Raw genomic sequence first — 17,280 nt, 5'->3', positions numbered from 1 at the left:
CATCATCCAAAACGTGGCCTGTTGCTGTTGGGGCTCTTTACTGTGTTTAAAATTAAGAGAAGGGCTCTTGGTGATTGAGCAGGACTTTGGTCATGGCTCTGTTCTGATATTGGAGGAAGCAATAATTTAATTGCCCTGATGACGGATTTCCTGATGAGCTGCGACATCAGGGCTGGGCACTCACCGAACCCTCCGATTAAATTGTCATCTGTTGATAATCCGCACCGGGCACGGCTGAAACCGCTATTCACACACATACACACACGCACACGACTGCCTGCAGAGATCTCTCGGAGAACTTGGGAGCCACTGAAGAGCTGCGAATAATAATTATGTTCAGTTAATTGATGCTCATTAACGCTTGTAGCTGAGCGGGGAGGGGGGACTTCAAAGGTGTCGGAATGTTATGCTGTCTTTGGCTCCTCCCAAACTACCCAACCGATGCCGTTGATACAATCAGAGCAAAGAGGCAGCTGGTGGGGAAGAAATGGAGATAAAACTGGTGAAGGGAAAAAGGGATGCTCTGAGCTTATTGGTTTTGACGCTCTTCAGCCTCTTAACAGGTAAGCAAATTAGACCTGCGTAGACACCTGGGATATCTCTGGAGGAGGAGGAGGAGGAGGAGGAGGGGCACCTGATGTCTGGAGGTGAGAAAGTTTAGTCCTGTGGGAATTTGGTAGCACAGGTGAGCCTTTTCTCCCATAAGTACAACTCACTTGCCTGGCTTTTGTGTGACCTTGTTTGCGGTGGGGGGGGGGGATAAAAGATTTGGCTGGGGTGTGTGAAAACAATGCCATGATATTATTTGTGCTCCTTTGCCTTCACACAAATGGAGCTGGTAATGACCACTAGAAATATTAAGGCTGCAAAACTCTGCACGCTTGCTTGCATACTGAGTGCCATTAATCATGGTGAGGTTATAATGAACATTTCTATGGAAGCTTAAAAACCTGCAAATTTGGTCTTGTTCATTTGCCTCTGGGTTTTCCCTTCCCTCCTTCGTATATGAGTACAATTTGTTTGCTGCATTCACAATATATATATATTATAAACACATTAATTTTTTGCACAAAGTGACTTCCAGTAAAGAGCCCAGAGTAGACGTTTGTTCAGCTAGAAAAATCTCCTCTAAACAAATCGCTCACACAATTCCAATTAATCTTAAGCTAGAATTCCCTCTGTTTCAGTCCTGATTTTTAAAAACTGGCAGCCAAATTGACAACCTGCTCTCTGCTTTACAAGACATTAGAGCCGGTGGCTTTCCTAGGCTCTAATGTCACACTAAACCCACACACTAGCAATGTGTGGGTTGTGTTATCTTTTGCGGATTCGTGTTCGGTCGTCTGCTCATTATCAGAATTAGGGATGTACGAGAATTTCAGTCCACTTGCCAAGTGGGCATTGGCATTAATGCACATTAGTTGCAAATCCTCACCCGCCCACCCCGCCCACAAAGTAAAAAACTGGTCCACAAGCCAGCAGAATCAACGCGACTCGAAAAAAGCTTTGAATTCATTCCAGATTTCTCTGACATCCCTACTTGATGTCACTGTACCACTCCAGTTCGCTTCAACAGGGCAGGATTGTGCCTCAAATGATTCCCACAGGGTGCTGATGGTGGAAACAAGGATCTGATTCTCTTACGCAACAACCACCCAACGAACTTCGTCTAATTCTTGATTATCTAATGCAGCCTTCATCATCCTGGTTTCCTCCAGCTGTGTTGGACTACAATCCCCATAATTCACAGCCAACAACTGGAGGGCACCAGGTTGGGGAAGGCTTCTCTAATCCAAAGGATTCAACCCTCCTTTGCTTTTGATGTCTCCTCCTGCTTTCTCAGCCAACGTTACCTGCGAAGGAGACCAGATATTATTAACACAAGACAAGAAGCAACACCCCTCCAAGTGAGAGCTGTTCCGGAGAATATAAGCGGTTTCAGCGCAGAAACACTTTGTGCAAGGAACACAGGACCTGTGATGCTAAATATAGAGCAAGTGGTGTTAAATTAGCAGCCCCCTGGTTCTCTTCTCCTGTGATGCTCAGTTCATTAACAAGCTCAGATACTTTTTATTGAGGATCATTTCCTGCTAATTCTTCTCCCATTCGATTATACGTTGTGTGTTCCTCTACATTTCGGTTTTATGATTATTTATGACTTATACGGTGCCATCAGTGCACACTAGGCGTCAGACGAATTTCAAAGGCCGAAACCAGACAGATCCCTGTCCCAGATCCAAAACAGACAACAGGGGAAATGACCTCAGGTAGAGAGTGAGAGACGGGGACAGGAAAGGACCATGTGTGGAAATGGAATTCTGCATCCATAGGGCATCATCATCATCATTTTATTCTTACCCGCCTCTCCATTTTGATCGAGGCAGGGAACAACAGTAAATATAAAACACATAAAACTGAATTAAAACATAATATACATTGTTAAAACATTCTAAAAACTTCCTAAAATTGATCACTGCTCAGAATGCAAGTGAAGGGATTACGATTGACATTCAGAGAATTGGCCCCAATTATTTCCCTGTTGTGTTTTGAATTGCTCATTTCATTAGCTTATGTCAGGGGTGCGGGAGCTTGTGGTCCTCCAGATGTTGGACAACAACTCCCATCAGCCCCAGCCAGCACAGACAATGGTCAGGAGTGATGGGAGTTGGAATCCAATGTCTGGAGGGCCATAAGCCCCCCCCCCACTCCTGGTTTAACTATAGTCACAAGAATATCACCTGCCCCCCCAGTCCACATGTAGGGAGGGACATATATCCATTTCATGGACCTGAGGAAGGCATCCATTTGGCCATACAACTTTCAGCTCCCATAAATCAGTTATATCTCAGCCTTCTGAACGTTCAGATAGATTCAAGTCCTACTTAACGAGAAAACTTACGCTGGCGTGATGCCATTTTAAACGAATGGTGCTGGGAATATCTAAATAATAATTGGTTCATCATCCAAGGTTGCGAAGGGTCACTATACTTGATTTGCATGTATTTGAGCTTTTCATTAAAATGTCACCCCCAACTGGACCTCTTGCATTTCATGGCCATTTGCCCCCCAATGCCTGTTTACAATTATCTGCTTTTGGTGCACATCTGTGTCTACCTGTCAGATAAGATTAACACGTTGTGCATTTGATGACATGAGCGCCATCCATTCCATGAAAGCTTCAGCCATGACACTTTTGTCACGCTTTAAAGCACTTCAAGACTCTACCGTTGGCTGCTTCGGTCTGGCACTGCTCCTCTCCTTCACCCATTTAGTAGGGAGTAACCTTCATTCAACCCCGTGAGACTTACTTCTGAGTAGGCGTGCACAGCATTGGGCTGTAACACAGCTGCCCCTTTGCTGATTTTTCCTGTTCCTACTAGGGTCCAGTTTTTACTAATCTGTATTATAAAACACCATGAGATTAATCAGGTTTAAGGCTGCAAATATTTTATCAGTACTACTCAAACAATTTATTCTGAAACCAGCCAGTTTAGCAACCTCTAAAGTGGGTGTTTTGGGGGATTGTGGCCTCGTCTCCCTCCAGCATATATCTCCTCCTCTCTCTCTCCTTTGCACTGTGCCATCTTCAAATCTGTTTTTTTCTTTCTTTCTTCCTTTTCTTTAATAATCCACTGGTTTCTCCCTCTTTCCTCCCACCCTAACCGGTCATGTCTTTCAGCTGGAGGACAGGGGATTTGCAGAGATTACAATGTTCTAACCAACTTCAGGATAAAATGGGATAAAGCTGTGATAAATGGACGAAGCAATTTTCTTCATCCCAGTAACCTGCCCTTCCCCTGCCCCCGGGCCCGTGGCTTCCTTAACGTGAAGCCAGACAATCGTTGAAGGGGCAGGAAGGAAGGATTCGAGGGGCTGCTTTGGAGAATGGGTCTACTTTGTGCTCTCAGAATGGTTTGGGGCCAGAGGGAGAGAGATGTTACGTGTTCTGAGAAAAGGCACGCTTGCTTGTGTTCCTAACCAGAAATAATTGTTTTTGCTACGTAATATTAGTTTGGAAGTTGTACTAGAGCAGGAGAGGTCTGCTCAGCCACAGAAGCCTAGAGTTGGAAGGGGACTTTGAGGCCATCACATCCAACCCCCTACTCAGTGCAGGAATCCTTCCACTCTTCCTTGTAGAGCCACAAGGCTCCCTGCGTGACCTTGGACCATGACCAGGCATTCTCTCTCTCAGCTTAACCTATCTCACGGGATTGTTGTGAGAATAAATTGGGGGAGAAGCTTGCATGCAAAAGGACAAAGATAATGAATGAATAAAATTAAAAATGCAAATATTGCAAGTACAGTGCAGTAGGCTTTGAAATGACCTACCTTCAGGGACCACATGAACTTGTTCTCTATGGGATCTCTGTGGGTTTGAGAGATTTACAGGCCATATTTTTTAGGATGCACACTCAGTTGACCCAAGACAGTTGGCTGCAACTTTTGGTGCGAAAGGGTTGTCTTAGAAATATACCCAACGCTCCCTTTTCTGGCTGTAGTTTGCAAGTGAGGGTCCGTAGCAGTGGGCAAAATGTTGTGTGTCATTTCTGAGCCTAATTGTGGAACCCACAGAAACCTTCAGAAGAAACCTGGAGTTGGCCAGAACATAGTCAGAAGGGATCCTGCCAAAAGGATCTCACTCAGTTGATTGGAAACTCCCCTACTGAAGCCCCCGGAGAAATGTTGCCAATCCCATTCCTCAACCACACTAGGCAAGGCAGGCCCATCATGGTCCGCCTCTCATCACGGGAATCTTCTAAGTATCAGGGTGAACAAAACAGATTATGTTGCATTTTCTTTGTCTCTGATCTCCGATACAGACAGAATGAAAACAAAGAGGTTGGAAATTTCAAAAAGAACTGCAGTCGAAGAGACTCTCCAGACAATAGGATCAATGCAAGTGACCCCTCCTCTCTTTCCTACTTCCCCAACTCTGGTTTCCTTCACACACCCAGAAGCTCTTCTTGCACAGAGACATGTTGAGAACATGGCCCAGCTTGTAATAATTTTGGCAGCCGGAATCTGTGCAGGGACTGATGTGGGTATTTAATCTTCTCTTAATACGCAGCCACATCTGTTTCGCTCTGCCCCCCCACCAGCAAAGACATCAAAGAAGGGGGGAGGGGGAGCTTCAGGCTGTGCAACCGGCAGAGCGACGCACAACGCTTCTCCAGAACCTGCAATCCCAGGAGATGTGACAAGTTGGGGACTGTCCTGGGGGGGGGGGGGGAGGAGGAGGAGAGCGGCAGATGTTTCACAGCACGTGGGAAAGTTCCAGGACAGCTTAAGAAAAGAAGCGGCACTGGGGGAGTCGAGGCCGTGACATTTGGCAGCAGCTGACAGGGGGCAGGAAGCTTACATCCAGATCCTAGAAAATGCCACTGTGTGTGTATGTGTGTGTGTGTGTGTCCGTGTCCCCATAGTTTTCTCTTAGAAAACTATGGGGCCATCCAAAGACAGTCGTGTCTTTGGATGGCCAGAGACTACGCAAGGCCATTGGGTCCCATGTCAGCCTTGTACATTAGGAAAAACATTAGGACATCAGGAAAACTTCCTTACTGTTAGAGCAGTACGACAATGGAATCAGTTACCTAGGGAGGTTGTGGTCTCTCCTGCACTAGAGGCCTTGAAGAGGCAGCTGGACAACCCTCTGTCAGGGATGCTTTAGGGTGGATTCCTGCATTGAGCAGGGGGTTGGACTCCATGGCCTTGTAGGCCCCTTCCAACTCTACTATCCTATGATTCTATGATTAAGAACAAGTTGTCTTGTACAGTCTCACCAGTTCTCTCTCCTCCATACGGAATCTAAGCCAGCCATCATATGTGGTAGGCATGATGGGGCACCAGTTGAGGGCCCATACCTCAGTAGGGCCCACTGACCAGAACTCCCCCTGCAGTTGCTCCTCCATTGCAGCCTTCTTGCTCACCTGCCTCTTATACTGACCCAGATTATGAGGAAGAGGAAGAGGAGGAGGAGGAGGAGATGCCAGGGCCTCCTTGCTCCCTGGCTCTCTGCCTGTCAAGCAAGCAAGTGATGGCAATGATGAGGAGGAGAAGGTGGTGAGAAAGTCTTTGAGGGAGGGGGTGTTGAGGATGTCCTGTGCAAGGGACCTCACCTCAAAAAACTGGTGCTGGCACAGAAACCAAGGACACTTTCCTAGTTACTTAAGAGATCACCTGACCCTGGTTGCTGTCCTCATTAGAAAATACCTGCCTGGTGATGTCCAAGATTTTGCAGGTCTGATCCATGATAGCTTGGAATAGGGCTTTTAGTGACAAAGTGCCTACTTGCTGGAAGTCCTTACCTCTACAAATTAGGCAGATGCCAACCCTTCTAGGGTTTTAGCCTGCTGAAATGTGCTTTTTTCCAACAAGCATACCCAGGAAGGTAATCTTGTCTTCTGTATTAGTAGTAAATATAGTATTTAATTATGACTGTACTGCTTTGTAGTCACTTAGAAATTTCTATTAATGTTAGTGATTCATAAAAATTGTCAAATAAATAAATAAACTTAGTGAGACTTATTTCTGAGTAGTCCATGCTCTGGTCATGCATAGTCTGCAATAAGAGTAGATGACTCCATTGCTTTAAAATGTATGTCACTTTCACATGGGTTTTCCCATATGTCCATTAGGTCCAATTTTCCCATTGAACTGCAATTATATATATCCATACAATAGTCCATATTGAAATGGCTAAATATACAAAGTTTGAACCCCATTTTCTCCGCAAAAATACACTTTTAAATCTATTTTCTTTCAGAATATTCATCTCAAAATTGGGCATTTCTAAATATATTTTGATATGTTTGTTTATTTATTTGATTACCTGCCTTTCCACCAAGAAAATGGCACCCACAGTGGACATTCTTTGAGCCCAGAATTGTGTCACAACTAGGGACTGGAAAATTTCATTCAGGCTGTATTTTTAAGTGAAGTAATTTGCACTTCCCAGATTAATCCATGGATTTGAATGCAGTTATCTTTTGGACCGTGCACTGCTACAAATTTTATGATACAGTTCTCAGCCTTAAAAATGTGTAGAAAAATACGTATCTTGGGGGGAAATGTGTACAAAATGTCCATTTTATGAAAAACACGTACAATTTAAATGCATTTTAAAAAAACGAACAGGACAGAACAGACTTGAACAAAGAAAAAACTGAAAATGATCAAAAATAGATTGACAGATCTACAACATTTGGAGAAGTGTAAAATCCAGTAGTTAGCTCAGTTCCAATCTGGCATTAGTCCAGGTGGAACAAATCAGGTTATTTTACATCAGAATTCAAGCATCCATAGCCAGCATACCTTTGCATGCTTGCTTAGGAGGAAAACACATTGAACTCGGCGGGGCTTACTTCTGAATAAGTGGGATGGTGTTGTGTAACTCTGTAAAAAAAAGTTTCCATGTGGTACTTCCTAACTAATGGTCTCCCAATCAGTTAGGAATCTTCGATAATGAGAGAACCACCATCTACAACCCATATTCAGGAGCCAAGAAAGACCAGTTTCCTGGTGTATTCCAGTGGCTGAGCCAATGATTGTATTCTGCCTTGATAAAGTCTTCTGGTCATATCAATTTCTTCAGTTCAGTTTGATGGTTGCTACAAAGGCGTTGGTCGCCACCCAGTGGTGTTTTTAATTCTCATTCTGAGCTCTGAATTTGTGTCCATTCTTTCTCTTGTGTAGTTGGCCAGTTTGGCCAATTAGAACAGCTGCTAGCCGGAGATGGCACGCCTGATGTTAGTTGGTGTGCAGGTGAATTTATTTTATTTATTATACATATACCTATCTCTTTGTACAATTTATAGCGTCTCCTGTAATCGTAGTTCTCTGTGCATCTTCTCAGGGATTAAAACAAACGAAATTGCAACAAAGCAGGAAAATATAACTAGTACAACAACCAAGATTAAATAGCCGAACAGCTATTGGGCGGTATAGAAATGCAATAAATAAATAAATGAAATACATAAATGATCAAATCACTGTAAAACAGAACATAAATTTTGAATCAACCCTTCACAGCACTGTTAATTTTACTCGTTCAGTAGCTGCTGTCAGAATAGATAGTTAATGGTTAAACTCACTAAGACGGCACATTGTTTTAACTGTTTTAATTGTTTTACTGCTTTTAAATTATATATTGTTTTAACTTGGTTCATGGTTTAATTTGTTTTTAGCTCTGTATATTTTCTGTTTTATACTGTATGCTTTTATCTGTATGCCGCCCTGAGATCTTAACGATATAGGGCGGGATATACATGTTTTAAATAAATAAATAATAATAAATAAAGAACTAGAACTAAAGAAATTTCCATGAATAATCAGTGTTCTTCCAACATTTGCCAAAGAGCCATCCCACTTCCTGCCTGTCTAGGACATGGCTTGGATTCTTGACACAGCACCACCTAGTGGCTTCTCCCTGTCCTCCTCTTCACACCCACATTACCCATATGTGTGTTCCATATTCCCTAAACCTAGTAAGCTGGGTTGGGAATCGCATCCTCTGGTGGACAATAAATATACTTTAAACTATGGCAAACGCTTTGCTAGAAAGCCCTCCCCCAGAGTGGATAGAAAGCTGTAAGAACACATGTTCAGCCATCTCTCCAGATGGCTGAAGAGTTTTACAATCTAATGCTTAAAATAAAACACCAGATTGATTCCCTGTGGGGTTTAGTTGGTTGTTGCTGGGGTTCCTACTTGTTGCTATAGAAATAAAACAGAGATATTCAAAATGCTCATCCCACCTAATTTGTGCTTGACTTAATATCACACTCCCCCTGAAAGACTGTGTTCGCAGCTTGGGGGTGCTTCTAGATCTGTCGCTCCAAATGACAGCCCAGATAGATGCGACGGCCAGGAGTGCCTACTATAAAATCCCTTTACTGGCTGCCAATTAGTTTCCAGGCAAAGTATAAAGTGTTGATTATCACCTTTAAAGCCCTACATGGTTTGGGTCCAGGCTACCTGCGGGGTCGCCTTCTCCCGTACAATCCGCCCTGCACACTCAGGTCCTCTGGGAAAAATTCACTCCAGCCAACAAAAACAAGGCTGACTATTACCCAGAGGACCTTCTCTTCTGCCGCTCCCAGTTTGTGGAATGGCTTGCCTAGAGAGATTCGTCAACTTAACAGACTTCCAGAATTTAAGAAAGCCATAAAGACTGATCTGTTCCGGCAGGCCTACCCAGTTGAATTTTAAGATGCCTTTTTTAATGGTGTGCTGCTTTTAATGATGCCCTGGTTTTAAACATTTGAATTAGTTGTATGTATTTTATGGTGTTTCTATTATTTATTTATTTATTTATTTATTACATTTTTATACCGCCCAATAGCCGAAGCTCTCTGGGCGGTTCACAATTAGTGTTGTACCCTGCCTCGATCCAGAGGGAGAGGCAGGTAACAAATAAATATATTATTATATTGTTATTAATAATATAAGCTTTCCCCCTGTTGAATGGGTGTGGGGACACACACACTCATTCTGCTGCTTCCCTGCATTCAGCTAGCTAGATTGTTATGACTTGTCCAAAATGTGGTCGTTGTGAGTTTTGAGTTCTACTTTTGAAATAGACTCACTAATTCTCCTCCTTAATAAAATTTTATTCTCTCTCAGCTTCAGAGAGAGATGTCCATTGCCATAAAACCAGGGCAAAATGCCAAGGAGTTGCTAAAAGACAAAATATTCTGATAATACCCTTGAGAGCTGCATTACAAAGATGAGTGGAGAAATAGGTTAATACCCTGGTTTTTATTAGGACCGTACTCTGTTCACAGCTTTCCTCGTGTGATGTTATAAACTGATGCGTAAGTCACAGCCTTTCACATTAAATTGTTCTGAAGTTGCCCCGTTAACAATAGACTAATCAATACCCAGTAATGAACATGCCAAAGGAACAGAGGGATGATGGCAGAAAAGAGATTTGTCCCATTATTTACTGATTCGTATTTATTAGTTTCCTCACAATACATGTTCTCTTGACGGCGTACTATAAATTAATAGCAATCAAGGTAAAAATGCAACACAACCAAGTTCAATGCAACAAATCCGAAACCAGCACAAGAGAACAAAACCAAAAACTATATGTAAGACCTTATTTGACATGTAAGAAAGCTCATTGAAATAAATTAGCACAATTAGTCAGATCTTCTGAAATATGTAGCCGTCTTGACATAATGATCCCAACCAAACCAAAAGTCACAATACAGTCAATGACTGTATTGTCACACAGAGGAGGGCCAGGATCTCTTCTCGATCCTCCCAGAGTGCAGGACATGGAATAATGGGCTCAAGTTAAAGGAAGCCAGATTCCAGCTGGACATCAGGAAAAACTTCCTGACTGTTAGAGCAGTACAACAATGGAACCAGCTACCTAGGGAGGTGGTGGGCTCTCCCACACTAGAAGCCTTCAAGAGGCAGCTGGACAACCCTCTGTCAGGGATGCTTTAGGGTGGATTCCTGCACTGAGAAGGGGGTTGGACTCGATGGCCTTGTAGGCCCCTTCCAACTCTGCTATTCTATGATTCTATGATTTCTGCATCAAAGGTGTCCCTTTAATCAGGATTGCCCAGAGTTAATCATATTCTTTTTGGAGTTCTTTTTGAGGCTCTTTTGACTTATGAGTGATGATGACTTCTGTTTATCCAGTTTTAAGCTACCTTGTACTTCTTTCAATGTCTAAAATAAGGCACCTTTTGCAGTACATACATCTAATCGATTAATCCATGGATTGGCAACCTGGTGCCAGACAGCTCTCATCAGCCCAGCTAATATGGCCAACAGTAAAGGATTATGGAGCTGTAGTTCGCCCGGAGGGCGCTAGGTTGCCAACCCCTGGATCAATCTGTTAAAGGGCAGATGATCAATTAATGCTCTTTTAATCAGTTGATTGCCTTAGGAATCCATGCATTTTAGAAACAAATGTCCTGTTTATGCATTTGTTTTTACTGTTTTGTTCCCTTCACGCGATTCATGTCTTGCTTTCTCCGGTCTCGTCTTCAGATATCATTGCTGGCCAGGCACACAGTCCTATTCGCCAAGTGAACGGAGTCCTGGGAGGGTCTGCAGTTCTCTCTGTGAACATTGGGCCCCAAGCCAAAGTCAAGGAGATTGAGTGGAGCTACCGGGCTGGGACGGGACCCGCGCTTTTGGTGGCTTTGTTTCGGGATGGAAAATTTGAGCGTCCCGATCCCAGTGACAGGTTTAAACAGAGGATAGACATGTACAATGAGACCCTGAGGATAAAGGCCTTGGAGCTGAATGACACCGGTGTGTTTGGGGCACGGGTGAAGTTGCTTCCAGCCATTGTTGAAGACCAGATATTCCACCTAGCTGTCTATGGTAGGTGACTCTTTAGAAGTATGGATGGAACCAAGGGAAAGGGCGGATGGACTGAAATCCCAACAGTAGCTGGTCTGGATTAAAGTTTGCTAAAACTCTCCCTCACAACTGGAATGTTAAAAATAGAATTCTGGAGCTTGCCTGCATTTAACGTTTCCCTCTGTTCTGGCTGCAAAGTTAAATTTAACATCCTGGCCAAAAGTGGGAGCTGATGGGGCATGACAAATGGCTATAGATCCAGGACCTTAGACAGCTCTGGGCAGACAACTCTCCCCAACAAAGGCTGGCGCTCCACTGAGAGCTTTTGTCCTTCTGCATTTGCCTCTGCCTTGAAGAGAATCTGCACTCATGATTTCAGAGGGGTGACTGCTCCATGTGTATGCCTTGCATGGGGGAAAGTCCCAGGCCCACCTAAGAGCAGCTCAGAGGGCAGGACTGGGAAAAGCCCCTCCCAGGGACCCTGGAGAGATGCTACCAGTCAAAGACAAAGCCAGGAGCCTGGTCATCTTCATGAGCATTTGCGACTCAAGATTCACTTTCATCAAAGGAAATTCTTCATACGGGTGGATCCTCTACTGCAGGGGTGGATGAAGGGAGCCAAAGGCGAATGGGAGAGGTCAAAATTGCCCACAATACCCACATAATTTAGCTTCAAGCTCTTACTTCCAGTAGCTTGGCCTCAGAAGAGGCATTTCATCCTTTTCAAAGTGGGGAAAAAAACAGTGCAAAAGCCAAGAAACCCCCAAATGACTGATGGGAGGGGGAGGGGAGTGGCCAGGGAAAGAGGGCGTGGCTATCCGGAGAACCCAAGTTAGCCAAATTTGGCTCCCAGGTCTAAGGTTATACTGGAAATCCATGACTTTAGATATTTCATCCTTCCTCTGACACTGAAATGGATCCAGGCGCATTTCCACACCAGCTATAGCAGCTCCATTGTCCATCACAGCTGAGGTCTGATGGGCAAACCTGACTGTCCCAGTGTCTGCATCAGGAAGCAGGATGCATTCTGGGAGAGTAGGCAAGTTGACATCAATTTCCATGTTGACTTGCATTTGCCACAGATTGTTCCTTTTATTTGTTTGTTTTGGCATCTAGAACCTGTTTTGACACCCCGGATCCAGAGTCAGCTGGTGTCCAGCACACCCAAGTGGTGCAACGTGACCCTCCAGTGCCTGTCACCAGGAAAGGGGCCAGTCAACGTCACGTGGAGGAAAGGAAACCCCATCCGGGATCTTGGGAGCTCTGACAAATACCAGGTCTCCCCAGACGGAAGGACCCTCCGGCTCTCGCTGCTTCCCACCAACCTGAACACCACCTACTCCTGCATGGCCAGCAACCCCATTGAACACAAGATCGTGTCCTTTGATTTGCAGAGGATCTGCCAGAGTGGAGGTGGGGGGAAGATGGAGATGTTGCTCTTTGTTTGGTTGACAGGGGAAGGTCTTGCAGGCGTGGCGCCACGGCACTAAGTTCCACCGGGAGAATTGCTTGACTTTTCCTGTGCTTTAAAAATTGGATAGAGGAAAGGGCTCTTGATACTGAAAGTTTACATACAACTGATGGTTCTAAGGAGGTACTGAGCTCTCAGCTAGCTTATTCAATCAGCTAGGAAACAGAGCTGAGGCTGTTGCCCCTTCTGTAGGCTGGATACCAAGCCAGAAATGTGTGCAAAGGTTTCTAACTCACCCCATTTCCCCCAAATAAGAACAGTCAGCAGCATCGGTACTAAGAAAACACAAACCTGTCCAGGAGCAGAAATAGTTCTATGGAAATTGTTAACCCAGCAAAGGTCTGAGGAAAACTGAGAGCTTTTTTACTTGCTGTCCCTGATTCACCAGTTGCAGCTGGGTCTTCCTCCTCATGAGTAGACTCTTGCTCCAGAGTAGATTCTTCCACCTAAGTAATCTCTGGCCAAAAGGGTCTTCTCGTCTTCTGACAATAACTCTGAGTGTCCCGTCTGGTCTGTTGCCAACAGTGCCCTGGAGAGCCATGGAACAAGAGAATAGAGTCAGGAACTATGTTTGGGCTTGGGATGGGGTTGAGAACAAGGCACCCCTGCTGCAGCATCTCTCAGGTTGCCCCTGGTCCACCGTAGGAAAGAAGCTTGCAGAGATAGACCCATTTCTCCTCCTCCTCCTCCTCCTCTGGAGACGATTCCCCTGGGCTTGGGTTTGGGATTAGATCTGGAATGAATGGGCTTCCCTCTGCCAACGTTGACACTGATTATTCACTGCATATTTGATCCAGGTATTTGGTAGCTCGTTTTATTTGGGTAATTTATAGTATTTGATAACTGCAATGCAATGCTGAATATTTTACAGCTGGCATTAGGGATGCTTGAAGTCAGTCTCCCAGGTCTCCTCCAGGTCAGGCATTTGTCTGGCAGCATCATGTGTCTGTGTGTGAAATATAAATGAGGCCTGTATCACAAGCTGGCTCTAATCTTACACACCCCTTTCAATCGCAACAGTCCAGGCTTCCTTCTCCAAGACCGGCTACGTCGTGTTGACTTTCATCCTTTTAGTGCTCAGTCTCGGGGCTGCCTTTTGGTGCTGGCGGATCAACAATGAGAAGGCGGCAGAGGCAGGTGAGCCCAACGCCTTGTCTGGAGTATTTTAGTCCTTCCTTAAGACCTTAATTATATCATGCTAAGGGGTTGTTTTCCAAAGATAGGGACAAAAACTATCCAAGCCACACATCGAGGAGAGATGCTGGGGTTGGTTGTCTTCGTTGCTCCTGTCCCTTGATGCAATACCTTGATGCAGAAACGTTTTGCAGCTTGAAGTGTTTCCCATACCTTTCTCTCCCTCCCATCTGGGAAGAGATTCACCTGCTTGATTTCTGCCTGCCAACCTGCTGGGGCTGGCAAAGGAGTAACCCAAGTGGATCATCTTTGGATAGTGTAACACTAAGGTCTCTTTCTCTCTCTCTTTCTCTGTCTCCTCTTCTCAGCTACCATCCCAACTGTCCAAGTGGAGGAAAGTCCTTCCGACCCCCAGTATGCTGAGATCCTTCGGAGGAGCCCCCCAGAAGGTAACGATAAGGTGAGACTGTCCTGAGGCCTTCCTACTAGGCCTCTGCTCTGCCTGGTGGAAGGCACGGCCAACTGCTTCTTCTACTGGAAAAGGAAACATTTTCCCATGGAAGAACCAAAGGAGGATCCATGGATCCCAGCATTCTGCTTCCCACAATGACCAACACAGATGCCTCTGAGAAGCCCACAAGCGAGAAATGAGGGCAACAGTCCAGAAATGAGGGCCACAAACAACTGGCCCACTGCCTCAGAACATGGAGGTTGCATTTAAACACCATTGTTAATGGACACGGACAGGCTGCTCTTCTATTTATTTATTTATTTTATTATTTATTTATTTATTTATTACATTTTTATACCGCCCAATAGCCGAAGCTCTCTGGGCGGTTCACAAAAATTAAAACCATAATAAACAACCAACAGGTTAAAAGCACAAATACAAAATACAGTATAAAAAGCACAACCAGGATAAAAACCGCACAGCAAAATTGATATAAAATTAAAATACAGAGTTAAAACAGTAAAATTTAAATTTAAGTTAAAATTAAGTGTTAAAATACTGAGAGAATAAAAAGGTCTTCAGCTGGCGACGAAAGGAGTACAGTGTAGGCGCCAGGCGGACCTCTCTGGGGAGCTCATTCCACAACTGGGGTGCCACAGCGGAGAAGGCCCTGCTCCTGCTAGCCACCTGCCTCACTTCCTTTGGCAGGGGCTCATGGAGAGCCCTTGAGCCCTTCTACAGCTTGAGCGGTCTGTCTTCTTCCCGGAATGGCTCTAATCCCCTTCTAAAGCCACCTGAGATGGTGAGCTTCACCATCACTTAAGGCAATGGATTAAAAAAAAAAAACTAATTTTGTGTTGTGTTAAAAAAAAACCACCTTTCATTTCCCATAAGAACATAAGATGAGCAACACTGAACCAAACCAAAGGACCATCTAGCCCAGCATTCAGCTCACACAGTGGACATCCAGTTGCCCATAGCCCACAGGTAGAACATGAGTGCCCCAGATGTTCCCCAGCAACTGACCATACTGGCCATACTGTTTTGTACATAGCTTTCATGACTAGCAGCGCACTGATAGCCTTATCTTCCATGAACTTGTCTAGTCTCCTTTTAAAGCCAGCTAAGTTGGTGGCCATCATTACATCTTGGGCTAATGAATTCCACAGTTTCACTCCGTGTGAAGAAGGACTTCCTTTTATCTGTCCTGAATCTCCCACCATTCAGTTGCATGGGATGACCACCATCAGGTTCTAGTATTATGGGAGAGGGAGAAAAAAAACCCTATCTACTTTCTTTAAACCATGAAGAATTTTGTACATGTCTATCATATCTCCTCACTGTCACCCTATTTTCTAAGCCACACTGTTGGCTGCTGTTTTTATACTGTTGTTTTTATGTCTCTGATGGTTTTTAAATTTTGTATACTTTTAATGTTTACTGTTTTTAGCTTTTGTGAACCGCCCAGAGAACTTCGGCTGTGGGGCGGTATATAAATGTAATAAAATAAATAAATAAATAAATACGCTAAACAATCAATCCTAAATCCAATGCCATCAATTTCAACTACACTTTTTGTTACCACTAGTAAGTGTGAAGGAGAGCCTGACAAATCCCCGTTTACCCCCTGGGCCTGTCTGAGTTCAACTGGTAAAGGACTCTTTATAGCTGTCCAAATTCAGTCCAGATTAAGGAGGGAGGAAGTGCTTCTTCTTTATAGTTCTAAGCAAATGTCTCCAAAATGCCTTCCATGATCAAAAAACCCTTTTCCCTGCTTGCTTATTTGCGTTTAGTCCCTAGGTCTCCTGGAAAGTAATGCGGAGAAAAGCCCCCAGAAAGAGCGGCTTGTCACAACCATTTATGACCAGATCCGAAGGACCCCAGACAACTCAACTGAAGAAGTCACATAGGCCCAGGTAAGGCTGTTGAAGACTTATGTGTGGGCCAGGCTGGACATACTCTGCAAAGTGCACACCTGGGGCTTTCCTGTGTCTTGTACAAAGTCTCACTTTGTTGAATTTGCTTGGACGTATCTATGGGATTGCACCCCAAGATGAGCAAAGACTTGGAGTCTTCCTACAATGTAAAGCACTTGGGCTTTTTTCATTTAGAAGGAGCAATGATTTCTTTAACATCACAGAGTTTCTCCTAATGTCCAAACAAGTACAATCCTGTCACTTAAGCCCCTTAAATTTAGTTCTGTCCTCTGGAGCAGGAGAGAACAAGCCCGTTGTATTAACATATTATACCTGTTAATGAAAACAATTCTGTTTCCCAACAGGAACCAGCAAGAGGGATTTTGTCAGGGGTTCACTACACCACCACCACTGGGACCTTGAGTGAACTAATGTGCCAAACTCCTTGAGCATCACTTGGGACATTCCTAAGCCAAGTTTCTGGGTACCGCAAGGAGAACAATCTCTCTGGGTGAAATTGTCTCTCCCAATCTTTCACTGAGGACGTTTACTTTCTACTTGAAGCCCTTGCTCCGAGATCTTGGTACAGCTGACTTGAACCCTAGAAATGAACGTGGGGCTTTGTAAATGATGGAGTCAAGCAAACAATTATCCAGGTGGAACGCCTGGTTTACAGAATAAGCACAACACAGTTTCACCTCCTGGCTCAAGGGAGAACAAAGAGGGTGGCAGATTTTTGATACATCCATATAGGTCCCATGGGGTGGGACTGCTCTCCAGGGCTGAGGGGCATATTCTGCACTACTCTGCTCCTGAAAAACAAAGACATTGTGAATGATGGGAAGACCCAAATGAGAAGAGAACCATTCTATTGAGATTGCATCATGGTGCAATGATCAGCCAAAGGAGGCTTCAGTTCTTAACGTGGACTAGCTATATATAAATAAACATTCAGACTTATTTTCCATTCATATGTCAGTAAG

General features: G+C 44.4%; 1 protein-coding gene across 1 annotated transcript; it reads left to right on the top strand.

Annotated features, from left to right (window-relative positions):
• Positions 1 to 487: 487 nt before the first annotated feature.
• LOC134412393 (SLAM family member 5-like) lies at positions 488 to 16,749 on the top strand. Its single transcript, XM_063146299.1, has 8 exons — positions 488 to 563; positions 7,693 to 7,761; positions 11,008 to 11,346; positions 12,442 to 12,738; positions 13,817 to 13,933; positions 14,299 to 14,390; positions 16,175 to 16,297; positions 16,663 to 16,749. Exons 1-7 carry the CDS (start codon positions 488 to 490, stop codon positions 16,289 to 16,291), a joined length of 1,107 nt encoding a protein of 368 aa, XP_063002369.1. The 3' UTR covers positions 16,292 to 16,297; positions 16,663 to 16,749.
• The last annotated feature ends 531 nt before the right edge of the window (positions 16,750 to 17,280 follow it).

Source organism: Elgaria multicarinata, chromosome 21 (genome assembly GCF_023053635.1).
Source record: "Elgaria multicarinata webbii isolate HBS135686 ecotype San Diego chromosome 21, rElgMul1.1.pri, whole genome shotgun sequence".
In the NCBI taxonomy this organism is placed as follows: Eukaryota; Metazoa; Chordata; class Lepidosauria; order Squamata; family Anguidae; genus Elgaria; species Elgaria multicarinata.
The sequence above is the reverse complement of the archived record's forward strand: the minus strand, read 5'-3'. Positions and strand labels throughout refer to the sequence as shown.

What these genes read in the sequence shown, in the direction of transcription:
- LOC134412393 (XM_063146299.1), top strand. Translation starts at nt 488, where the DNA reads ATGGAGATAAAACTGGTGAAGGGAAAAAGGGATGCTCTGAGCTTATTG. An exon ending in GCTCTTCAGCCTCTTAACAG is followed by an intron (nt 564 to 7,692) that starts GTAAGCAAATTA and finishes TCTCTTGTGTAG; the next exon opens with TTGGCCAGTTTGGCCAATTA. An exon ending in GAGGATCTGCCAGAGTGGAG is followed by an intron (nt 12,739 to 13,816) that starts GTGGGGGGAAGA and finishes CAATCGCAACAG; the next exon opens with TCCAGGCTTCCTTCTCCAAG.